The following is a 27264-nucleotide window of genomic DNA, read 5'->3' as shown; positions in this document are numbered from 1 at the left end:
CACCATCAAAGCAGATGATCATTTGCAATTTTTCTGCAATTTCTAAAGTTTATATATATTAAAAACTATTATTTGGAATCTTAGAATACATATGTATCAGAAAATATGAAATGATTATAATGTTGGTGAAGCGGAAAGGGACAAACATTTAATTCAGCAATGAAAAGAAAAGGGCAACCTTAAACTAGAAGCATTATAATTTGTTCAGCTCCTTCTAGCTGGTTTTTAGTTCTTTCTAACACTCAAGAATTGGCAACATGTTTATAATTTGGCAATATAAATAACATAACCAATTACTTTCATAATCAATTACTTTAATTTGTTAGTGGAGATAAGTGAGCCAGTTTAATACTTTTACTTAATACTCCCTTTTATGAATAGAATAATTGGAATCTTCGCATTTATTAATAACACAATTCTATTTTTTTCAGACATCCGCTATGATGTGACAATTTTCCTCTGAGCCGAAAGTAATAATTTGTTTACTCTTTCAAGGCTATTGCTGTTTTGGAGCCAGACAACAATGCCATCCATAAACTTCCACTTGCTTCAACAACCTCAAGTTACAAGTTTCTTGGTATCCTGAGAGCTTCAAAGTAATATACCGTTGTCAAAGAGTTTGCAACTTGAGGATAACTTCAGTTAATAATAGATTAGATTATAAATACCTCTCCTTGTTAACCGAAAAGACAACAAAAAGATAAGTCTTACTAATTATAAGTGATTTAACTCAATGTCCAACAAATGTGCAAAAAATGAGTAGGCAAGGTCATTTTTGTTCCGTCTTTGTCACAGTTTCCAGAAAGCTATTTCCAGTCACACAGCATTCAAATAACACAATAAAACAAATTTTATATATTTTAACATTTCAGTGTATAATTTACACAGTTAAGACGCGAACTGTAGTCCCCGGATTAGTATTGTATATATGCCAACGGTGTTAGATAGGAATCTGGCATTCTGGTGAGTATTTGAAGCATCGGGTATAACGTTTAGATAAGGTTCTGGTGAGGATGGTTCGTCAGAACCGTCGCAAGGGAATTGAGGAGGTCTATGGCACAAAACTAGATGCCATACACCCAGCCAAGTCGCAGGCCCTCACGCACACAACCACCAAGACGGCAACAATGCGAGCCGAGCGTGCCATTGGAGGCGTCTCCAATCGGAATGAATCGCGAACACAGCGCAGCTATGTGACGCCCAATGACTATTACATTACAACCAATCTGCCGCTAACGGCGACCAATATGCGGGCGGCATCCAGTTCAATGGCAACCCAAGCACAGAGCTCCATGGGCACGGCAACAACAGCTCCATACATGTCCATGACTCGACGAGGGGCGGTTGTGGGAGGCGGGAAGGTCAGCGCGCGCCAAATACCACAGACCAAGTCGCTGTTTACGCGCAATGAGAGCAAGACGGCCAACAATGCCTACAATCTGACAATGTCCAAATCGAAGGAGCTCCACAGCCACATGCATAACAAGCCGATGGCGCAACGCGTGGTTTACGCAAACACCAACACGGGCACCAACACCTGCACCGACTACTCGGACAAGGAGCTGGTGGTGCCCGCACACACACGTCGTAACCACCAACACCCCCAAGCCCAACCACTCCAGCATCAGTTGCACCAGCAGCAACAATCGCAATACGCGCATGGACATGCCCATCACAAGGGTCATCAGCACCCGCACCAGCACCAGCATCAGCACCAACATTCCCATGAGGGGCCACGCACCGTGCAGGTGAGTCAGGCGGACAATGAGGTGAGGGAGGATAAAGACGATGATCCCGAGGAGTTTTTTGAACTGATCCGTCAGACCGTGCAGACGGCCATAGGTGTAAGAGATCCAGCAGCTAACCGCCCCCCTCCCTCAATCTCATCTTTCTAATCCAATGCTTCTCTTCCCAGAGCACAGTGTCCGACGTCCTCTGTCGCAACTTTCGCGATTTGGGCATGAAAATGGATCGCATCTCGAGCGAACTGAAACTTACCAACGATCATCTGGACAAACTGGAAGAGCACGTCACAAACAGTAAGTCCTGCAGAAATCTCTTTATCGAGCCCTACATCCAAAATGAACCCAACCCTGCAGAGGTCGTCCATTACGGTGAGGAGAATTCCCGACACTTCCGCTACCTGTGCATGAAGTCCGAATACGACAAGATGTTCTACCAGCACCACGCCATGCTGACCAGCAAACCGACTGCCGACGACGCTACCACCTCACAGGCCAATGAGGGCGGCAACAACAATAAAGGTGGTACCGGGTACAATATGAAGAATGCCGCAAAGTACTTGAGGCAGCAGATGTTGGGAGATCGCGAGCGTCGCAGCAAGCCCAACCACAGTAGCAACAACAATTCCAAGAACGAACTTAACGATTGCGTCAAAGTGCAGAATCCTTGTGCTTGCCGCAGCACTTCTAAAGCTCAGCACCAGACAACTGAACCACACAAGTCATCGTCGGGTCAAAGCGTTGGCATCAAATCCTCAGAAATGGACATGCGTGAAGTGCTGGGACACATACAACGCTTTTGCACGAAGATTCAACTGAATGATCTGAAAGTGGATCAAGGCCAATACAGTACCAAGGAGCTCCTATCGAATCTGGAAGGGATCATGGGTTCAGGCGCGAATGTGACTAACGCAGCTAATGGCGTCCAGCCGATGACTGTGGGCGGCCCAGCCAAGGCACGTGGCTCGGCGGCTGGGAAGCAGGATCTGGACACCACCCCTGCCGACAGCATGGATGAGGGAGCATACACTGAGCTTGATGACTTCCAATTCAGCTCCGATGAAATGTCGCCTCGCAGCGATGACAGTGACTTGAAGTTCCCGAGCGGTGGAATGACAGCGCGTGCCGCCCGCAAGCCCGCCAAGCGGCTGACAAACAAAGGCGCTGGCGATGGACAGTAGACGTGACACAAATTGTTTAAAACCTTGAAGAGCCACATACTGCAAGTTTTCCTGGGACACCCAAAGCTGTTACGTTCATTTTGATATTTTTTGGATTCCCCCAAATTTCTGGTTCTCGTTCTCAATACTTCATTTGGCAGAGCACAAGTATTCGAGAGCAGCTCAGCCCTTAGCAGGTGTTGGGCATCAACACATTAGGCGACAAAAAGAAAAACAATAACCACCAATAACACATATGCAGACAAATTAGGTTTATGTATTAATCTGTTTGTCTCAGGAAAACGCAGAAGAATCAAATCAAATACATACACAGACAAAGTTACAATTTTCGACTTTTATTTAGTTAGTTTTCCAATTTGTTAATATCGTTTACAAGAAAGTTATATCACATGACTTCTTCAAAAACATCTGATCTCAAAAACTGGGATGAAATCATTGAAGAGATGCACGAAAGACCTCCAATTTGCTGAGGCCATAGGTGTACCTAACGAAAAGGCAGTTGTTATTTTAGAAGAACTAAAAATTACACAATATTCGCCGTAGTGGCTTTCTACGATACATTGCTGTTCTCGTGAAATTATACCCCGGTAGAAAGAAGTTCTACTCTAAGAAGAAGTTATGAGCAGCGTCTTTTGACGATTTTTGTACGAAATGAAGAATAAAGACCTGGCAGGAAAATTGGGAAAATTTTACCATATTTACTCGCGCACTTTTTTTTTCTGTTAGCCAACACCGCTTCATGTATTTCTTGGACATTTTCCTGTGTAACCGCATCGGAGGGCCTGCCACTGCGCACTTCATCGGTAGTGGAGTTTCGGAAAGAAACCAATATTTCACAGTTTAATCTGAAGGAGCATTAGCCCCATTATATTTATCCAACTTTCATTTAGTTTCCTTCGCTGTTTTGCGTCTCAAAAAATAATGTTGTATGAGAGAACGAAAATCGGTTTTTTCCATGTTCAACATGATGCCAAACAGGTCAACAACTATCAGCTATAAAAAAAACTAAGGGCTATATCGCGCTGAATTTCAAAATGGCTACCTAAATATGAATGGACTACAATCATTTTTGCGATAACAGCACATCCTGGTGGTCAAAGAGGTTACATTTCAACCCACCCAGTATATGTCTGATCTAGACTTATTGCAAAAACGAGAACAACTTGGATTTTTTTTTTAAACTACTTGTTGATCGGCTTAAATACCCATATGTAATATGAATAGTGCAATATCAGAAATATTGGAATGTGTACGGCTACTCCGTCTGCTGCAGCCTGCATGCGACACATTTAAGCCATTAGACTAGTAGCCGCCTAGTAGTAGAATCCTTCTCAGCCAACCTACTTTTACCAGTGACCTGCATATACGCTAATTTTATGATTGTACAAATATTTGTATAGCTTCTAAATTGGCAGTAAGACATGCTTAGGTTAAACAAAATGTCGACTCTGTGCCCGACGCTGGCGAACCAATATATTTATAACAAATACGAAGTACTTAATTCACCTTACTTACTTACGGAATATGTCAAAAAAGCGCCTATATTTGATGCTTGCAGAATATCTGGCGCCGTTTTCGGACATGCCTTTACACTAATGTTCCTTTCACAATTTTTAGTAAAACCGCTTTTGGTTGATAAGGTATTGCGGCCTTGGGTAAGGAAATAGGATTAACAAACCCAACTTTAAGCCAACTAGGTGTACATGAGTGGAGCCACATCTCCAATATTACAACGGCTTCGAACAGAACACAGATTGATATAAAGAGCTGAACATTTCGGAAATAAAGGTTTCACATAAAAGTTCCCACAAGAAATATAAATAGGTAATTATGTAATGTTAACTAATACATGGAATTTGTATGTACGTAGGTATGTATGTATGTATGTCTATGTACGTATGAAGGCATAACAATAAAAATAAAATTGTAGTCGACCAACCCCCGACCCAGCCGTAGCCCGAAGCGGTTGCATTTTTATGGGCTTACGGCTCAGAGCGGCCCAAAGCAATACAACAGTTGACGCGTGCACGTTGCAAAGACCTGTCCCAGTGAAGATAGCGCATCGGTTTGTGCTCCGAGTGTGTCTGTGTGTTTCTCTCTCTGTGTGTGTGTGTGTGTGGCCCATTAAAGTGCAAACTATTTGAATACTGAAATTCCGGTCCTGGCTGGTCAGTTCTGGTAGTTGTCAAAAGATTAATATTGGAAAATAAATTGAAAATTTTCAATGCACTTTCGTCCAAATGTAAGCTGCCGTGAGGAATGGGGAGGAAAGCATGACCAAAAATATCCACATCGGCTCCTAAATGGTCCTGTAATTAAACCGAACACTCGTCCATCCGACTATTTCGCACTCCAGTGCGGCAGTTGATGAAATCAGATTGACGTTGCGTTTTAAATTGGTGGCTGAACTAAACTTATGTAATCTAGTTAGTCTGTCTAGAGGAAAGTCAGTTAGTTTGTGACATTAATTAAAATTGTTACATCTGCACTCTGTGAAAAATAAAACCCGGAAAACTGCAACGCTTTCCCTCTGGCCTTTGCCCGTCCATTTGGAGGCATAGTCAATGAAAATTTGTTTTGCATTCTCGCCGCTTATTTGCACGTTTGTTATACAAACGCATTTTGTTGTTGCCATGACGGCGACTATTGCCAGCACTTGGACACACATACATACATATATGTATGTATACTCGTATATGGGTCCGTATTCCAATTAGCCTCGATTACCATCGCCTGTGTTTGTAACCCGAAACTTAAGCCCCATTCAATACTCCGAAGCAGTTATGCGAGTAATTAGGATGACCAATATTTGGCTCGAAACAGTGGCGACACAAGCACCAAAACGCTAAAAAGTGGTTGCGCGTAAATACAAAAAATTACTATTTTACCACTCGGGCCCAAACATAAAGTTTTGAGTGACAATTCCGTTGAGTGCATTTCCATAACAACCACTCGCCCCGCCTAGCACGTCAAAACAAAAACGGAACAGGTGCAAAGAAATCCGCATACGCCTATTAATGTAGCTACATACATACATACATACATACATACATACATACATATATAGTATATATTATGTATGTATGCAGTCTAATGGCATAGTATGCGCACAGTGGTCGAAATGATTGAATCCACAGGCAAAAGCGCACACTTATCCACACTCTTCCGAGCAATAATTTATCAAATAAATGCTGCAGTGAAAAATTTATAGTTATACTCTGGAATGTATGCTCTGGAATGTATGTATGTAACATCCAGAAGGATACTATATATACAAGTATATTCTTGACTATTATGACGATTTAGTCGATATAGCCATGGCCATCTGAACCTTGGAAAGTATAACAGTTAGACTGACGAATTCTTGTTCGTCTAAGCCCTAAGCAACACATTCATAAATTCATAGAACTTTTAACCAATTTTCGGAATTGTATTAATTAAATTTGCAACTCTTTTGTGTTTCAACAAGAACAGGTGTTTTGAACCTTGGAAACCTGTATTTCATTACTTTTTTAAATAAAGTAGTATGTCTGAGAAATTGGCTCCGGTGGAGACATTCATAAAGAAGTTGTACACTCGTGTGCTTCAATCGAAAATGAAAAAGTCGCTGTAAAAGAACCATGTTAGCCAGAAGTCACTGTATTTGTTCATTTCACAGATTTTTGCAGTTAACCTAATTCTGTTTTTACGCTGTTTTGATTAAACACGGTTTGAAAATTAAAAATGTTATATACACGACATTATTCCATTTAGCATGATTTAAAAAACATATGATCAATCTCTTTTTTTACACGGTTTTTGTTTTGAAACACGACTTTTTCTGGAACCAATCTACCGTGCAAAAACAAAATTAGGTGTGTTTGCTTCTGAAATTGCTGTAAATTATTATTTAGCAAATAAATGATTATAAATTTTGTTTTTAGACATTATAATGTTAGGGATAGGTAGGTTTTAGGTTTATGCAAGCTGTTTTCAAAACCTCTTTATTGATTTATGTAAATTTAAAGAAGCTGTGTTCTTCAAACATATCCTATGTCTCGTTACAAATGTGTAAAAATGTACTAAATTGTTTAGTATTGCTTACCACTATGTAAATTTTAATGTTGAATCGTATAGTATGTGTGCGGATCACATGAAACAGACAGACAGACAGATTATAATTTGGATAACAAATAAACTTCACAAATAATATTGCCTCACTTCGTCATATTTCTTCTGCGAATAATGACAAGTGAGAAGTTATGAACAAATTCAGTAAGCTATCGGTAATCGATAAAAAAAAAATAACGGACTTGCACATCAAAATTGAGAATTGTGACCACTGTGCAGCGTGCCAGTGTAACAGCACTAATAAGAAAACCGATACGCGAACTAAAACTACAACTGTTAGTACATGATTTCATTGTTAACAATATATTGGTATATATCAGCTATAGCGGCCGAGACGCGGCCACATTTCGATTGCTGCACCCGCGCCGACTGCGCCGCACCTGGATGCAGATTAGTTGTTATTGTTGTTGTTGTGCCCAACTCGACGAGTGCTTGACACACCGGTAATTTAATTGATTGCTAAAAACAACATAAATTTGTTTGTTGGCCAAACGAATACGAGTATACATATGTATGTATGTTGGCCAAACGGACGCACTTCAGTGGCCAAATATAAAGCAACGTGCAGAGTTAAATTGACCCTAAAATCGGTGAAGCGTTCGGCTTATGTTTCATGACAGCAACCAGTATAAATATTATGTACTTCGAATAAAAATAGGCAAAAGCCTCCTATTTCAAATAATGTTATTTGAAAGAATAGAACCGGACCACGTAATAATTTCCGCACAAAAACCTATTGATTTTTGGTTTACACCTAATGCGATCAACTTAGTGGCGCATCACAAGTGCTATATGAAATAGACATGTATGTATGTACATACATATATACAAAAAAACATAATTTGCGCGTTACTTCCATGGAGGAGGTAGGGGGCGGAGAGGCAAAAAGTGTATAGCCCGCGTGCGTTTGTTAGTGTCCGGTACTGTGTTAGTGTGACAATTTGTAATGCGATTAAAGTGCATCACACTCGTCGGCAAAACCAAAGCAAGCTGCAACTCAAAGGCAAATGCTGAATGAACCACCGCACTGGGAACATTGCTGAAACTTGGGAAAAGTGAAATTCCAGTTGAATACACAAAATTGTAGCTGCGACTTTGTATTGATTTCGCCCTCATTTGTCATGTAATTTATTTCATTCGCAGCTCAAGACTTTTACAAATACTTATAGTATGCATTCGATGGAACAATAACTTACTCAAAAGTGTCAATAAAATCGAATAATACGTCATGATTTGGATGAATTGCGCGCATAAGCCGCCAAAATCGGGTGAGTTTCAAAGGCAGAACATACAAGTAGCATAAATAATAATAGCTTTGAACTTCAAACTCCTGCTGCTAAATTTAAATATGGCACTAAAAACTCAATTCGGAACAGCCCGAAATACCATTAAAATTTACCACTATTTAAAAAAACTGCTAGGTAATAACAAGTGTTCTTTTTATAAAATAATGAACAAATCAGGAAATTATATCTCAAAAATAGAAAATATTTTCTGAAATAGAAATGTACACTGTCATGTCTTCAATTACCGCCAGAAGCTTTTAATTTCTTAAATCCATACCCCATAATGGAGTCATCTCTTACTAATTTGTAATGAGGGCTAAAGTCTCAAATTTACATAAGAAAAGGTTTCTCCATAATACAAAATATATATTTTCTTGAACATTTTATAAAATTTCTCTTTTGTTTTCTTAAACAAAAATATCAAATTGGTTTGAATAATTAGCTTGATGATATATCTTTGATAATTTTAATTATATCAAATTAATATGAGAAATATTAAGTAAGCTTAATACGTAAGTCTGTAATTGTTGTAATCTAATCATAGTCATTAAGATTATTTTTATACCTTGTACCCGTAGGGTAAAAAGGGTATATTAGGCTTGTGCAAAGTAAGTAACATGTAGAAGGAAGCATCTCCGACCCCATAAAGTATATATATTCTGAATCAGCATTCTCCTATGTCCGAGAAAGGAAGAGTTTTTTTTTTTTTTTTTTTTTTTGGATTGCATTAAATAACTGGGCAGAACATCTAGAAGAGCGCATTATATGGAGAAATCTTCTCCCCACTTCTTAAAAATGAAAAAATTTGTGGAATAGTACTTGTATGTTCCTTCAAAATGGGTTGGAAGGTTGGAATTGATAGTATTATTGTATTATACTTACATAGGTACAAAACTGATATACCGGATAGTAATCATTTTTCTTTCCGAGCCCTCTCAATTGAACCAGATTTATAATCTCCATTTCTTTTTTATATACGAGTTTTCAAAAAGGTCGTGGGACAAGGGCGTAGACCAAAATGTTGTTGAACTAAAAACAAAGATCAGCGTTTCAACGAACATTACTTTTACTATAAATTCCTAGAAATGCCATTGAGCTTCTTCAAAATATGAATTCATTCGACCAAAAATTTGGAATACAGTTAGGTTATAATAATTTGTTTTGCTTAAGTTGATGAAGTGATGACAAAAATCGTCAATTAATTAAAATTTAATTTTTCTAATCAACCACTAAGCCCATTTTTTACAGATAAGCAGTTCTTACAAAGCTGAGTGCCATGCTCAACTTTTATAATATGTATATGTACATAGTTTTACCATTATGCTTCCTAAATATTGTTTATTTTAAGTTATATAAATATTTAAATGTCACTCCGGAAAAAGATGCCTTTTTATTATTTACTTTATACATTTTTTGGGAAGTATATACAGTAAATTGTTTTTAAACAATTTTTCTAATTGTCAAGAATAGGGGAAATAGCAATAGTGTATCGAAATCTAAACGAATCTAGTCGTAATCTATGATCAAATTTTTCAGAACCGCTCCAGGAAAAACTATCACATACACTAATGAATTTTATTGCTCATTAACAAAAGAAAGAATGGCATAATTTTCATATATTCTTATATTGTATTGTACTTTCGTAAATTGTTGGCTTTTGAAAAGGACAGGCAATTGCGAAGAGTTTCTAGGGTCTTGCATCACATACTCGTACATTCCAAATAATCTCCTTTAGCAGCCTTTGGCTCACATTAATAAATTATGTGATCGTTTTTCAAACCTTTGTCTATTATTTGCAGTCCTTCATTATCTGCTCTTGACCCTACTTGCACTTCCCATATGCCATGCCGCCGATACGGCACCGACGAAAAAAACTACATTGCCGCGCATAACGAAGCCGCAGCCCACAGTCATGCTTAGCAACTCCCGAAGAGAAGTGGCGGGGACTTCTACGACAACAGCTCCAACTAGTGATAGTACCATCGAATCATCCTCAAGTACAATTCAATTGGCGCCTTTAATATCATCGACGACTGAGGCTATTCCCACCGCCGACGGAAGCAACACGAGCAGCGGGAGCTTAGTTCCCGACATTTGCATCAATGGCCTCCAGGTGACCGTAACCAATGTGGACGAGGAGAAGATTCTACGCCAGCAGCACGAGTTCATGCATATAATCGAGGGCGATGTGATGTTGAGCGTCCTTACCACAGATCCTGCATCGGCACTGTTCGTTATCAATCGAGTGAATCAAGCAAATCTTATCGCAGCCGACTTCGAAATAGGTAAGCTTTAATCTCTTGAAAAGATTAAATCAAATATAATTCTGTTGTTTCGTATGGTTCTAGGACTGCGCGCTATTGAGATCGACAACGAAAATCTGGCCGAGAATCTGCTTATACAAGAGGTGCAATTTCTGCAGCAGTGTACCCGACATGCTTTGGGAATATTTGTAGACTTTGATCTGTACAAGCGGATGGAGGATATTATTAAGGAGCTGGAGTACAACATCTGGCCTATACCGTCCACGCGTGCCCTCCTCTTCCCCAAAGTGGCTCATTTACTCCACCAAATGCCATGGGGTGAGAAGATCGCTTCCGTTGAAATACTCACCGAGAATTTGGAGATATACAATGACTTCATGGAGGCAGTCCGACACGAGCATATGTGTCTGATGCACTTCAAGAGCGAAGAAAATATATACATATTTATTGGCAACAAGTTGGCCAATCAATTTATTGAGAACGGCACGATATTTGCGGTGCCAACGGAGCGAACGGATCGTGATTTCGTGGCAGGTAAGTTGAGGGAATTTCTCTGAAATACTAATAGACTTATAAGCCTGCTCTTCAACACAGAACTGCCCAACAAATCGTTCATACTGATGGAGAATGAAATAGAGCTGCGCACCATCGATCTGGACCCTACACCCACGTCTCTTGATGAGGCCCTAATCGGAAAAGTTGTCTTTCCGGCACGCGTACTGTCCTTTGCCAGTCCCGTCGTCGGTCTCATGAGCTGGTTACGCAGTTCCCTAGCGAAGCACTGCAAGCGAGATGATGACCTCTATGTCTTTGAGAGTTGTTTTAATTTCCTCAACTTTATCGAAGACTGGCGCAGCTCAGACTATCGCCAGACACACGAAGTCGGGGAGCTGCTAGCTCTGCTTAGAATGCGTAAACTGGCCAACTCAATGAACTTTCAAATGTATCAGAAGAAGGTGGAGACCGTCGATGTTATTACGGGCGAGACGCGCATGGACCTGCGAGAGATAGCAGCCCAGAATTTTGTCACAAATGTGACCACCTACTACCACTATAACCGCGACAATCACACCAGCCTGGAGCTGAAGACCAAATTCGGCCAAGTGTTCAATTGTCAGTACAGTGCGGGCGATAATAGACGGCACCCCTTTCTGTTCGACGGCGAATCGGTTATGTTCTGGCGTATAAAGTTGGACACCTGGGTGGCAACGGGCATGACGGCCGCCATTTTGGGCGTCATTGCAACGCTGGCCATTCTGGTATTCATTGTTGTACGCATCTCCCTTGGCGATGTTTTCGAGGGCAACCCCGTGACGTCCATTTTGCTCCTCCTCTCCCTCATACTCGTGTTCTGCTCCTTTGTGCCCTTCTCTATGGAATATGTGGGGGAGCACCTTAACTCGCATGTGACCTTCGAGGATGCCCAAAGGCTGAACACATTGTGCGCCGTTCGAGTTTTTTGCATGACATGCATCTACTGTTTCGTCTTTTCATTGCTGCTGTGCCGTGCCGTAATGCTCGCCTCCATCGGCTCCGAGGGCGGATTTCTGTCACACGTCAATGGCTATATTCAGACGGTCATCTGTATTTTCAGTGTCTGCGTCCAGCTGGGAATGTCCATTCAATTGCTTGTTGTGATGCAAGTGGCCTCAGAGAGCGTGTCCTGCGAGAGCATCTACTACGGACATTGGCTTTGGGGTCTTCTCGCCTACGACTTCATTTTACTATGCTGCGTGATTAGCCTAGTACCCTTCATTTACCGCTCACAGCGCAACTATCGCGAGGGCATTTTAATTGTCATCGGAGCAGTCCTCATAGTGATTATCTGGCTGGTGTGGTTTACGCTGTCCCTGTTCGGCGATGAATGGCGGGACGCAGCAATACCTTTAGGTCTCCAGGCCACGGGCTGGGCTGTGTTGGTGGGTATTCTCATACCGCGCACATTCCTCATTGTGCGTGGCATTGAGCGCTCGGATATTGCGCAGGCCTTGCCTTCGCTGACCTCCCTGGCTTTTGCACAGAACAATCAATACGCCTCGGAGCAGGTAAGTGATCTTCTAAAAGCTGATACATATGTATGTTAACCCATGATATGCTTGATAGAGTGTCTATGAATGCGTGAATCCTGCCATGCGTCACTGCTCCCAGGAGGAAATGCATCAGTCCCCCAGCGAAATTCCAACACTACCTCTACGCGGAGGAGGGCCTCGGCGACAGCAATTCTTCGCCAATCTTCGACAGGCCAATGCAAATATAAATCCACAGCGGCCACCACCACGTCCGCAGCGAAGTCCTTCCCATTCATCGGTCACATCGCTGCACTCACAGCCCTCCCCAGACAATAGCAAAATAACGCGCTTTTGAATGTTGCAATGACATCTACTTCCATCTTCATTCTAGTCAAAAAGCTCTAAGAACTTGAGGTATTCGTACACTACCGAACCAAATTTATGAAAATAATAATTGTGCAAACAAATCAAACGCCACTTAAGACTTATTCAATAAAGCTGAGAGTTTTAATTTCAACCATCGACTTTTATTTATGCTCGATTCCCATCAGAGGGTAGTCCGATACGTTATTAGACATAACAAAAAAGAAGTGGAGATAAAGAAAAGCAATAAAAGATAAAAGAAAATAAATTAAAATTTGAAACATTAAATAATAAAAGATAAATATATAATTATATGCTAAAGGTAAAGATTCACTGACCCTGACTAACACCAAATAGGGACAAACGTGCAGCTAACTCGAAAATTATTCTACCAAGTACAAACATCTTGGTCGAAAAATCTCGATTATAAACAGTTTCATTCCGTTCCGACTTGTTATGATATGCAGGACTTTTTTAAAACTGTCGTAGGATACATTTTCCTCTTTAATAGACACGAGCATAAAATCATCATAGGCAATTCAAAGGAAGTATGAATTAAAAATTGAACTAATTTATCAGCGGACCTATATTTTGGCTACTAATCATACATTTATTATGGTTTGAGAGCACACTAGGCAGTGAAAAGCTTTACAAAGCTCTTTAGCCTACCCACCTCCTAGCCAGGAAGCTCCTATCAAAAGGCAACACAAGTTTTACACAATAAATTACGCATTACGATGTTAAGCCTAGTATCACACATTCCCCAAAAATAATTTTGTGATAGAAGCATTTCCGTTTTTTGTTCGCTCGAAATTCGTACGCAACTTTTTCTAAGCTGAAATCGCTTTTGCCACAAAACATATTTATATTCACGCCTTCAGAATAACGGTTCCTTATGAACTTATTCTGTTTATTTTTTAATCATCTAAAAAGAGACGTGAATCGATCTTCAACTGTCTATCTGTCTGCATATAAGAACGTAGAGATCCTTACGTTCTCGTTATTTCTCGCTAGATCGTCCAAATCCATCGCGCGAAAGCTGACGTTTCAGTGGGTTCTTTAAAAAGAAACAAAGGAGCGTTTGGATATAATAAAAGGATAAGTTAGAAAAAAGATAAGAGGTTGAAAAATATTTTTAAGGTTAAAATAAAACAGTAAGATAATAAAATGTGTTTGAAAGCGAGGATCTTATTAGTATCGTAAACGTATCCAATATACATCTACTTACATCCACCCTTTCGAAGAAATCAGAATGAAAAAAATTATTCATTTATCCACTCTTTCGATATAATTATATATAAAATACTTACCTATAATTAAATATTATTATGGAAAGAAAAAAGAATATGTTACCGGCTGTACAAAAATCGAGCGACCTTGAGAATGTTTATACTGTCGTGAATAGACGCTCCTTTCAATACCGTCAAAGAGAAAATGTTGATTAGGGAGAGGGCCGGTCTTAAAAAAAAGACAACTATTGACAAGACGTCATCGTCTCCAAACGTCAAATAGCGAAACTTTCGGCGCAGTTTTCGTAAGGAGTAAAAGGGAAAAGGGGCTCCTTTGGCATTTCAACATAACATTGTGACGACATGACTGTTAGATCCATTATTAGTTTACGTACATGAGTGCGTCATTCCGTCAGTGCCAGCCTTTGGGTTGTAAAAGTTGGTTCCTCACTCATCCGCTTTTTTGCTACTCCAGATCTACGAGTGTGCTTCAATCTTTACAGCCGTAATACCACAAACCACATTAAAGTGCGTTCGTCATGCTGTAAAAAGAAAAATCAAAACCATCGCCTACGCTACCCTGCCGCTACCCTGCCTTTCCCATCCCCACCATAAAATTGTATCAAACCCGTTCGTTCGTTAATCAAATACGTAAGGAGAACTTCAGTCGTCGTTCAACTCGAACGATGATTTTACAACTAAAGTAGAGTAGGTGCTGGTGTAATGGGGTGCCCAGCACGAATGACAATCCCGAGGGGCGGGGCAGTTGGACGAACGAGAAGTGTAAAGCGAAGGAGTAAACAAAGAGCTTTTCATTCATCAAAGAACATCCAGGCTGAAGGAGTAGCTGGAACTGTAAGGAGGCAAGGCGGACGTATTTACATCTACATAGGTACATATGTATGTACAAGTATGTACTCGTATATGTATGTGGCTTGTTCTATTTTCGCGCTAGTGACGTTGCTACTTGTATTTTTGACCACATCAGCCATTGTTGAAACTTGACGAAACTGTAGTGAGTTAGAAAATTGAAATGTATTGGGGCTTGGGTTCATTCATGGAAGTTTGGTAAAGCTGTTTTCCTATTTTTAGCCGCTGAGTTCAATGTGTACAAACGTACACACACAAATATACGCACATACATATGTATGTACATATACGGATATATGTATATACCTGTGTGCACTTAAAATTTTAAAGTAATAATTAAATAATTATTTTGTTTTGAGGTTTTTGTTTAAATTTTAGAATCATAACTAATTAAGCCACGCGCTCAGATTTTTTCGCACGTCCCCCGCCTGCAGCATCCACTTTGCGCCTGCTCCCTCTCTCTGTCTCTCTCTCTCTCTCTCTTTCTCTGCTTTTTCCAGCCATCTGCAGTCAACAACAAATTAGCAACAGCTGTATGCTCTACTCATGGTATAAAGCTAGAAGAATGCGTTTCTTGATGCTCTCTTCTGCGTGACGTCACAATGTGACTATTTAATGTGTCCATATGAAATTCGACACGCAGCTGGGTTTGATTTCAAACTAATTTTACATTTTTAAACAGTAACAGTAAATATTGCGACCTCCCTCCCTCCCTGCTATGTGGCTTATGTTAAGCATCTTATGACGTTCCTGCCAGGGAGTTATTTATCGCCTTACCTTCTCTCTTTTTACCAACTGCTGTACACACAAAAGCTTTCGTTAAGTTATTTGGCAATCGTTTGGCAAGCTTGGTAAAACGCAATCCACATGCATGGCAGAAACATCCTTGACCAAAAAGGCTGCTCCTTAAGCTTTTCAGCAGTACGCGACGTACACTCACGACATTTAGACACGGCTGCGGCAGGTCTATTACAACAAAAACAACACACACACATACCATACAAAGAACACACAAGCACACTCAAAATCACACACACGTGAAATTTAAACTAAACTAATGATCCACAATTTTATGTAAATACATCAGAATATATTTGTATGTATATAAAAGTAAACGTGATATAATTAGTGATGCAAATTAGTGTGAATTGCGAGTGGAAAGTGTCTATAAGTTGAAAATTACACACATCCACATTCATTCACGTACACAAAGACAAACGTCATATGCCAGAGGCGTGCGTTTGGCAGGTTCGTGGCAGGGTCGTGCACATCCAGTAGTGAAAGGCAATTTGTGTATCCCATCCGATTCAATGAGCGGGGGTGGAGTGGAGTGGAGTGGTCGGAGTCGGAGTGAGTTGGACCGCTGAGCGCGGCAATCGACGACGCGCGCTTATTGCCACGACAATGACAACAATTACGTAGTATATGCATGTGTATATGTAGCATAGTGGCTACTACTACTACTTATGTATAATGACACATTAAATTAAATAAATTGTGTAAATTGAAAGGGTCGCCGCCGTTATAAGTTCTAAATATAACGCACCATAATTACAACAGGCCCTGAGAAGGCAGTCAGAGAGGGAGTGAATTATGCATGCACATTGATTTTTGGACGCGTCCTCGTTGAACGTCGTTACGAACGCAGAAGGGTGCACTTTCCATTTTCATTTTTCATACTGTTCCGGTCTGGTGTACGGGTGTGAATCGCATGTTATCAGCGGAACTTACGCCGTCGACGGCGTTGTTGAATGCGAATTATCAGCAGCATCAGCGTTCGAAAAAGACCCCAAATAGCATATCAAAAGGTAAGTCAACAGTGTGTTAGGTGTGTACACCTATATGTATATGTATGTATGTATGCATGTGGGTGTGTGTGTGGGTGTGTGTGCTGCGTTATATGGATATTGAATTGGATTCTATTTACGTACATATTGCACATACGCACCGTGCACAGCACTAAAAGAGGACTTGAGGATGGCTCGTGTTGCAGAACCCACACGAAATGCTTATCGTTAATGAGCGAACAAGACCATTACAAAACAAAACTAATAAAATACATTAGCAACACATTTATTACACTTATTAACAGCTGTTTTGCCGACTCGGACACATGCCACGTTTACAAGTATCAGGAAATAATGTTCGTATTTCTTGAATAGGTGCCACCTGTGCGCTCTGTCACAATTATTTTAACAAATTCCATTTTACCATAGAAACTCTAATTTGTGAGAAGGTGGCAACGCTTATAAGCAATGACTACGATTTGTCTTAATAAACGTAATCATATCAGCAAACGTCTTCAAAAAAGCAAACTTTGATATTAGACAGAAAAATTGCCATGCTCCATTTTCAATTTTAAAAGTTAATTGAGGTAATTTTCTTTTCTACTTAAATTGGCTTTAAAAAGCAAGCAAATAATTAAGACTAAAAATTGCATCGAGAGCAAACATTCATTGAAGGCTATGCCAGATAAAGTCACGCAAAAGAGCCCTTAATCATAGTTAAATTTCATGAGTAATTTAAGCTTTTGCCCTCTTACTACTATTGTACAGCCCATAATTTGAAATGAATTCCCACTTTGATGCCAGCACTAACCTAATATTTTTAATTCTCGTGTAGGCTGAAGTTTTTGCTTATATTCGTTTCTTGAATTGATTTCCCGTTATTGATTTCGGGCTAGCATAAACACGAAACATAACAGTAGACTTTCTCAGCTGGCTCCACAGCCAACAACCCTAGTGGGAGGCATTTATAGTTGTTTTTTCTGTTTTTTTAAGGAGCGTGTCTTTGTTGGGCGTAATCTGATTTCAATTATAATTGCATTTTCAGCTTCTGCAGCGATAATGCAATTTTATTCGCAATTTATATGTATAATGCCAGACTAGCAGCTGAACTAAAGATGTACACAATTGCTATTTTATAGCATTATAAAGTAGCACGCCTGTTTTCCTTTCGATTACTTTTCGTGCGAAGGATGTTACAAAACATCGCAGAAAGCAACAACCTTGAAGAAAATAAGTGTCTGTGAAAAAAGGCATTTATAAAGTGACTATTCAAAATACTTAAAATTTTTTTTAATTGGAGAAAGATACAACTATCGAATACGAATATTTGTTAAAATAAGTTTAAACTAACTAACGAATATTTGTTAAAATAAGTTTAAACTAATAATATTATATATACATTTCAACTAGCCTAAGCTGCCATATTAGTAGCAGAACACAGGTTTAATAAATTGTATATATGTAGATTTGTTTTTTTTTACAATTTATATGAAATTTATTAAACCAGTATTCTACTACCAATAAAGCAGCTTAAGAAAAAAAGAATAATATTATTAAACTGCCGGAGATAATGCATATAAAAGCTTAAATATTATAAAAACTGCTTCGTAACTTTCGCCTAAATGGCAAAAATTTAAAAAATCGTGTTAGTAGTTTTTTTATACTATTATTTCTAAAGAATAAAGAAATAATTCCTTGATTTTAAATTAAGTGCAACTGAAATTAAGCGTACACAGCATACAGCATACTTTTTGGCAATAATTTGAAATCCCAACACGTTTTCGAAATCAAAAACGGAAACAGAACTGGATGAACACAGAAGTTATTTTAATTTATTGTTATAAGTTCTTAGTTACTAATGAAAAGTCCTTGCAATGGTAACCTTACTTACAGATGATAACTGCCCATTGCGTCACGAAACGCGTCCAACAACAGCAACCACAACAACTTATGATAAGAGTGTTTCGGCAACAGCAACAACAACCATAAGAACAAGCAAGCAAATGACCAAACAACTAACAACAACAACTGCAACAAATGCGGCGTCGAGTATAACACAAGCGGCAAATTTGGCGCCCACTGTTATATCGCCAACAGCGACAGCGACAACAACGACAGACACAGGAACGGCCACCACAACCACAGCCACAAACCCGACAACAAGTACAACGACAATTGTTGCCACAACGGCGACAAGAACAACAGCACCCGGCAGCGCCAACGACGCCAGTGGCCGGTCAGCTGCCTTAGAGCGTGCCTACGTTCATGACGTTTACGAACACTGTGAGGAGCCCACGGGACCAGTGCGGCCCCGAGTCGCTCAGTTTTTGAGTAACTTGGATCCCGGCTCGGTGGTCTGTGACGTCGGATGCGGCAGCGGTCGATACCTATTGACCCAAAATCCCTCCATCTGCACCATTGGAGTGGATCGCTGCTATCGTCTGAGCAATGTTGCCCACGAGAAGGGCGGCGAGGTGAGTTCAACTAGGAAGTTGGATTTTCAATTGCGTGCCAGCACATTTCCTTTAAATGTTTAATTGAATAGCAGACCGCATTAAATGGACATTGTAATAGACATGTCCTTGACATTTGTTTGTGAAATACTAACGCTTAGGTAACTGTAGGTTCTAGTGCATACAATTGTGGCACGTGAAAGTACCAATCAGTTTCGAGGACACGTATGCACCGAACAGATTGATAAGTATTTTTATTTATTAACTTGAAAGATATGTGTAGGAAATCGTATAATCTCTCCATTGTCAGTGCCCTGCTCTTAGCTCAACATAATAGGATGATCTAGGCTAACCCCTTCGCTATATCCACAAGAATACTAAAATAATATATATAACAGTTTGTCCTGACTGACTGACTGATTGGAAGTCAACTCACAGCCCAAACGGTATAAGCTAGGAAGCTGCAAGTTTCCTTTCACTGTGAAAGTGAGCACTAAAAAACTGTTTTGGAAATTTCGAATTCCAAATGGGGCAAAACGAGCTCGAACGGTTGTATGAAAAATCTACAATTTTCATCTGATTAACTTTAAACTTAGTTTGTACACTCTCAGAAAGAATAGAAAAAAAAACTGAGAAGCGGTTTTGGAAAATTCAAACGCCAAAGGAGAAATTTCACAATTTAAATCCACAAATTTATTATTTAATTTTTTTTTAATTTCACATTTTAATTCTCGATTTGCCAGTGCTTAGGTACTTGGTATGAGAATCGCAGAGGAGGGCACACACAATATTTTTATTTAATTTATCAGAAATTTCACCATTCAATTTCGCAATATTTTTATTTAATTTTTCAGAATTTTCACATTTTTTTCTCGATTTGCTAGCGCTTAAGTACTTGGTATGAGAATCGCAGAGGAGGGCACACACAATCTATGTTATGTGTACAAGTTCAAAATGGACACGTCTTAAAATTTATAGTTCCGTATGTGGTTCTATTATTCTTAATACTATTAAACAATTTGTGGGACCTCGTAATAGCCATACACTCTTTTGCTTAGTACCTAACCTATCAGAAATAAAACTTAATTGTGAAGCTAATACGTGAAATTAGTTTAAAAACCTTTAAAACCGTAAAATACTAATATGAGGAGAAAACTTTGTGTACAAATGCTGAGGGCATGAAGTGCACATAAACTTGAGTCTATAATATTTCTAGAGTGTAAGGTCTGAGTGTCCTTTGCACAATTTTAAAACAAGTGTTAAATTGTCCGTGCCAGAGTCTAAGCTAGTTATATACTCAGCTCCTGGCAATACCAAACTTATATTATTGCTTCAATATCATATTGGTGCTCGTTTGAACAATCATGCCATAAGACTTGCGTTCATTTCAAAAATAAAGAACAGTACAAAACTGATTCCACATCGACATTCTAATGCAAGTCGCCATTCCGCCCATGCTGCGAACCAATTTAACTTACTCCTCTAAGTAGACATGCCGTGCAATCCTAAAGTTTCTGCCGCAACTTTGACTTTTTTGCTCATACTTTGTAAGCACGGAGAATGTTTCATGTAAGTTAAGTTACGAGTATATAGTATACTTAAGTAAAGCGAATGCAGGTCAGGCGAGAACTCTAGACTACTTTGATATATTTTTAATATTAAGGCTAATTGCTTTTACTTGCACACAAACAATTATTGTAATTCTCATGCAACTTTAGCTTCAATTACATTACATCATAACAGCATTGATCCTTTTTTGAAATTTAATAAGTCTCTTCCTTCTTCCTCAAATACAAGTATTATCAAAGATATGATAATTAGGTTCGGAGGTTGGCATCTTTGCACGTCATTCATCTGCGTCAATAAATTAAAAAAGAGCTTTTCACCTTAGGCTTGCCAGTTCAAGGGTTTCACTTTTCTTTATCAATTGGCGCAAATAGAATCTATTTAGAGATTTTACTGATTTGCAACACTCGGCATCAAATTTCGTTTCTTGGCAATTGTTGGTGGATTCGTATTAAGAACTGTTGATTTATTTCTGTCCTTAGGTAGCGGTTTGTGACAATCTGGAGCTGCCTTTTCGCGATGAGTGCTTCGATGCAGTGCTCTCCCTGGCCGTTGTCCATCACTTTGCAACAACTGAGCGAAGATTGCGGGCTTTGCGGGAGCTGGCGCGTATTTTGCGCATTGGTGGACGCGTCGTGATTACGGTTTGGGCTCTGGAACAGCGCCATCGACGCTTTGAATCACAAGACGTGCTCATACCATGGCAACCACCAAAGAACCGGAACTACTCCTACTCCGACGACGAAGATGACGACGATTTTTTGCCGCCATATCATGCCTACACAGAGGACTCGACAAATTCAAGTCGCTCGGCTGGTGACGGCGACAGCTCCAGTCTATCTTCCTCGTCCCCAGGGGAATCATGTTACAGTTTTGTTCGACGCGCTATACAAGTGAGTCGGATAGTCAGATTATTATAGGTAGAGGCAAGACCTGACAATGCTCTTTGTTCTTTCTCGAAACAGAAACTGGCCGGCGGGCGAAGGCATGCCTGGTTTCTGGACTCGTGGACTTCGAAAGATACGAAAAACGACAGCAGCCTGGACTATGAGGACGCCAAAGACTTGCCCATAGAGCTACGACGCCTGGAGGACTTCGAGGACTTCCAAGAGCCACCGCTATCCGCGGGGCTTAAGTCCCGCAGCCTGGGAAGCATATTGCAGCCACCCCTGAGACAGATCGTACGCTCACGCTCCAGCGTCCCCAGCCTAGGACCGCTGCACTGCAGCTGCAGTGATGGAAAGGCTGCTAATTTTTTAGCAGCCCCCGAGTCCTCAGCGGGCCATTCACCCACACCAGGGGCCGGAGTTAGTGTGAGCGCGGGAAACACTCTAAGCCGCCGACCTAAACTGATTAAGCAGAAGCAGTCTCTGTGCGAAGAGGACAACAGTTTGTATATGCGGAGCGGCTGCTACACAGCCAACACCCATCAGAATACCCCGGAGACGGGTACTCTGCCACATAATGGTGGTCCTCCTGCCAGTTCGCTGCCAACATTCCTGCGTAAGCAGAGCTCTCTAAACGAGGAACTGATGGCCTGCAATCGCATTCGAGAAAAGGAGCGTGTCCGTAAACGCATTCAAAAGCAAACCTCGCTCAACGAAGCCTTTCTCTGCCGCTCGGCCATATTCTCCAAACGGCTACAGGTAATCCGCGAGGGGTTCACCACAAAGATTAGGAGCTCTACCGACAACCTAGAACGCGTAACCAACAAGATCATGCAGAATTTGAAGCCCAGCGCACCCAACTCCTCCAGCGCTGCCCCTGTTAGTCAATCAGTCAACGGAACAGGAATAGCTCAGCCGAATGGTGACCAGTCCAGCCAAATCCCACACTTGCAACATTCACACTTGGCGACGGCGACTATCCACAATAACAACAATAATAGCAGTAAACAGACCCAAGTGAAGTCCACACATTGCCAAGGGCCGCAGAGTCAGCATCAGCAACAGCACACCCAAGAGTCCGGGTCAGACTCCTCCAAGGACAGCAGCTTGCAGTCAGACACCAGCATCGAGTCTGAGGACAGCTTTGCCTCGGTCATCTTTATACCCAAGCCGGAGCAACAGCAGCAGCAGCAGAATTTTCAGCAGCAGCACTCCAGTTCGAGCAACTCCAGCTCCAGCAATGGTGAGTAATATACCCTTACCACAGCCCTTTTCCTTACAATCATATAAGCTACTATATATGTAAAGTACTTTTAAATTAATGCAAATATTTGAAATAGTCAAATGGAAGGAGGGCATATATGAAAATCTGAAACCTTTCTGAGAATTAGTGAGCATTACTGAATTTAATATAAGCATCTTATACATTTTACCATTTCAAATATTCAATTTAAAAGTTTCATCATCATTTTTACAGTTTTTGTAGAGATACTTGTGGGGAATAGAAATAAATAGAACGTGAAAGGAATGCTAAAATACTTTACAAATTTATTTTAAAAAACGCAATTAATTAAATTTATTAAAGAATTTCAATAAAAACTATTTAATACATACATACTTGTATATAATTGGAGACATATGTTTATGTACAGATTCAACAGCATACATTTACATCAGAATCGTGTCTATGCGTGTTTATTGCGTGCATGTCTGCAGTAGAATTGAGTCAAAGCAGCAACAACAACAATAGCTGTGGACAGAGCTTGGGCAGAGATTACATTTATAGCTATAACATTCTACATAATTGACCTATTATGATGAAACTTAACACACATACATAATCGCTAACTAGATGTAATTACTCGATCTACCTAAGAGTTAGGGGAACCTGGGTACCCTATTACCAAGGGCGTACGCAGGGGGCGTATAAAAAATGTTGCCATATAAAGTCATTATTATGACTCACTATTTCGCATTAAAATGGAACTGAGTGGGATTTGTTGAAGTTTTTTCATTGATCATATGCATAATTTATTTTTTAAATGCATCTCCCCTTTTTGTAAAAGCTGCGTATGCCCTTGCCTATTACCCATTTGCTATAAAAATCAATAAATCATTTTCTGGCTGAGACGGCTAGTTGGTATTCCCCCTTTTCCTTTAATGATAAATCTAACTTATTTTCCAAATTCATATTTAAAAAGATGTCCATTACATAAATCAAGTCTGGACATATATAGGCTGGATATATATTATATAGGCTCTAGTAGCAAAAGTTTAGCGAGTTTTTGTTTATTTCTATTTAAACTATAGAAATGAAAATTTGTTTTCGTTCTTAAAACAGTTTTGATATCAAATATAATAACATTACATACACGTTTATTTGAATTGTTGAGTTGCTGAGTTGCTGGTAAGATATATAAGCTTTGAAGTTATAGACGTTGGTGAGGGAAAGCAGTAACTAACTTGAAAAAGCGGGCAACTATATACTCTATATGTTGGCAATGCAAGTGGCAATTAGTTATATATTATACATTTTTTGATTTATTTATATAATGCTAGCTTAAAATTAAAATCTTAAAACTAACAGAAGAGCTTATGTTAGCAATGGCTTCTAGGGCCTTCAGCTAATTTTGTTACATACAAAGTTATACAGCATTGAAGAAAGAAGTAGGAATACATATTTATGTATTTCGTGTTAAATGTTTGTGTATTTTAAATATTTTAATATGAGTTTAGAGTTATGTATTGATGGGTTTGTAATTAAGGTGATGGGGTAAATGTTTGAGAGATTATATAATCTATGTGGATATATTATAAATTAATATTTGCTTACAGGTGGTAACACGATGGCAGTCGGAAGCGCACAGTCAGGAAGTGCTGGAACAGGAGCATCGCGTTTGCCGCCCCACTCAGTGCCTACCTCACCCCTCATAATGCCCTGCCCCCCGACACCGGCCCATTCGCCAGCTGCCACCCAAGGCACCATACTGACGCCGCCCTCAAAGCCGGCACGTTTCAATTTCGACGAGGCTCACATTAAGCAGCAAGAACAACAGGCACAGGAGAAGATTACACAGCAGACGATCAAGGATCTGCCTCCAATACCGAAGTTCCGCAAGCAACAGTCCTTGCAGCTCCAACGCCAGAGCTTTCCCATTGTACGTCGCGCTTCGGGCTCCATGGGCAGTCACAAGCTGCTCTCGCTGGAGCTTTTCAATCCGGCCACCGACGACCTAGACAGCGATTCGAGCGAGCCCTCCTCGCCTGACTCCATCGATAGCGTAATCAGCGCGCCCATATCAGCCCAGCTATCAGCAAAGCCGAATGACGAGTCGCAGTCCCAGCAGCTTACAAAAAACAACCGACACAAGGTAGAAATGCGGATCAACAACTCTACGAACAATGACATCATATTAAATGCTGATGCCCAGATGCCCCAAGAGAAGGATGCCGCTCCTGCGCAACAGCCGCAGGACTGCGCCGAGTTCGCCGAGCAACTGAGTGCACAACTACAGCGGGAGTTGGACGATAAGACCAATCGAGTCGAGTGTCGCAGTCTCGACGGAATTGGGGAACTAGACGTGGCGGACTTCCTTGATGGTAGTTGCGGCAAGAAACGTTCCGGTGGGGATCCAAACACGCTGCGAGAACGACGACTTATGCTGGCCAATTTAAGCACCCAACCTAGCTTGCAGCAGTCGCCATCGTCCTCGACTTCGTCCCTTTCGCTCGAGGAGAACGAACGCAGCTACACACTGGGACTCTACGAGCACTGCAAAATATCAAAATTTAACTACAAACGCAACCGCCACTACAATCTCAATCCCGAGACAGCCTACTTGCTACAGGATGACGGAGACAGCGAGGTAGATGACGTTATACCCGAGGAGGATGAGGATGCAGAGGCCGAAGCCCTCGAAGCGCGCGGTGGCGATCGTCTAGGCGAGGGAATGCACGAATATGGACAACGGCGGCGTAACGTGGCCAACGCCCTCAAAGGAAGTGCCAGCTCCGCTAATCAGCTGCCTACACCCGTGGAGTCCGAACTGGTGCAGCAGCGTCCCTCAAGCGAGTCGTGGGAGCACGAGAACTCGAACAGCTCCACCACCTCGCTGGACAGCCCCTCTCAAGGAGGGGCCACAACGCATCATCGCTACTACCACGTCTTTCGCGAAGGAGAACTGGATGCGCTCATCAACCACCACGTAGCCAGCCTGCACATTGTCTCCTCGTACTACGAGCGTGCCAGCTGGTGTGTTGTGGCCGAAAAAGTGCAGGTGTGGACGATCTGAATCTGATCCGTCTCACGGCCTTCTAAGGAATTGTTAATATTAGTGCTTAATGATAGACGATTTAATTGTAATCCAACACACCTTTCTATTTAAGGACGAGTGTGGTATCCAAATTTCTATGTACATGTATATATGTACGTATATATACATACAAGTATATAGCATGATAATCGAAAGAAAACAACGCAAATCCCGCATGTATACCTATTAAGAAGTACACGTACATGAAGACAAATATTATAACAAATCAATATATTACGTTGCCTGAAACTATATTAAATTTACATACGAGTATAGTTTGTGTACAACGACCATACGATACTGTTTATAATACTCGTAATACATAGAAGCAGGTAATGCTTTAAATACTTACTTAGTTCAACTTCTCGAAGCCTTACGATTGATTAAATGTACCACAAAACCTGCCTATGATTCAAAATAATGCTCACGCGATCTTATATTCATGCATACTATATAGTATATACATATACATAAACACGTTAGCGTCCATTGTCATACAAAAATATACAAATATATTTTCCAGTTCAAATACAGCTTATTAAATGAAAAAGATAAATCATATCTAAAAATGAGTAGACAGACAGACATTAAACATTCTATACGTATACATACATAAATAAAAAAGAAAAACTATTACTGCAGAGCTCAGACAAACATATAAAAGTATTTACAAAAAATAAGAATTCTAAATATTGACTCTACATACACGTATATTGAAAGGACAATTAAATAACAAATAAATACAAACGCAGCATAAAGTACATATTTACAAGAGTAATATAAAGAAATATAATTTAAGTTAAGACAATGGCATTAGTTTATTGCATATATCGACGATACAACAAATACAAAATAAATCATTCTTATTTAAATGAATTCATAACCTTCAGATTTCAATAAATATCCCCAGAAGGCCAACATTTACGAAATAAATGTAAAATAAATATACAGTACGCTATTATTTACAAAATAATGTGCGACGTAGATAGCAAATTAAACTTTAAATTGTAATAAATAAAAACAAAAAGAATTAACGATGTGCTTACACTAGGACTTGGAAAGTGATTAATTTTTAATATACCAATACTAAATGCTAAATAGCTATAACTTAGTTCATAAATAATTAAATTTAACTACCTATGAATGCACGAAATGCTGAATACGTATTTATTTACAAACAAAGAAGAAAAACATATAATTAGTT

The 27264-nt window shown here is 40.1% G+C and overlaps 3 protein-coding genes across 5 annotated transcripts; all 3 read left to right on the top strand.

Annotated features, from left to right (window-relative positions):
• Positions 1-832: 832 nt before the first annotated feature.
• Positions 833-3248, top strand: LOC115624005 (putative uncharacterized protein DDB_G0277255). Its single transcript, XM_030518576.1, has 3 exons — positions 833-1844; positions 1916-2039; positions 2100-3248. Exons 1-3 carry the CDS (start codon positions 1014-1016, stop codon positions 2921-2923), a joined length of 1779 nt encoding a protein of 592 aa, XP_030374436.1. The 5' UTR covers positions 833-1013; the 3' UTR covers positions 2924-3248.
• Positions 3249-4963: 1715 nt separating this feature from the next.
• On the top strand, positions 4964-13087 carry LOC115623839 (protein bride of sevenless). Of its 3 annotated transcripts, none has more exons than XM_030518380.1 (6): positions 4964-4988; positions 8177-8301; positions 10119-10604; positions 10668-11117; positions 11178-12628; positions 12687-13087. In XM_030518380.1, exons 2-6 carry the CDS (start codon positions 8262-8264, stop codon positions 12945-12947), a joined length of 2688 nt encoding a protein of 895 aa, XP_030374240.1. In that variant the 5' UTR covers positions 4964-4988; positions 8177-8261; the 3' UTR covers positions 12948-13087. The 3 variants fall into 3 exon arrangements, with proteins under 3 accessions (XP_030374240.1, XP_030374242.1, XP_030374241.1); XM_030518382.1 differs by lacking the exon at positions 4964-4988 and adding an exon at positions 7275-7308; XM_030518381.1 differs by lacking the exon at positions 4964-4988 and adding an exon at positions 8048-8116.
• A 3677-nt stretch (positions 13088-16764) lies between these two features.
• On the top strand, positions 16765-26340 carry LOC115624066. The gene is made up of 5 exons (XM_030518651.1): positions 16765-16862; positions 18735-19315; positions 21343-21753; positions 21826-22994; positions 24608-26340. Exons 1-5 carry the CDS (start codon positions 16766-16768, stop codon positions 26037-26039), a joined length of 3690 nt encoding a protein of 1229 aa, XP_030374511.1. The 5' UTR covers position 16765; the 3' UTR covers positions 26040-26340.
• The last annotated feature ends 924 nt before the right edge of the window (positions 26341-27264 follow it).

The sequence above is a fragment of the Scaptodrosophila lebanonensis genome, unplaced genomic scaffold, assembly GCF_003285725.1.
Source record: "Scaptodrosophila lebanonensis strain 11010-0011.00,11010-0021.00 unplaced genomic scaffold, SlebRS2 tig00000053-arrow-pilon, whole genome shotgun sequence".
Taxonomy (NCBI): domain Eukaryota; kingdom Metazoa; phylum Arthropoda; class Insecta; order Diptera; family Drosophilidae; genus Scaptodrosophila; species Scaptodrosophila lebanonensis.
The sequence above is the reverse complement of the archived record's forward strand: the minus strand, read 5'-3'. Positions and strand labels throughout refer to the sequence as shown.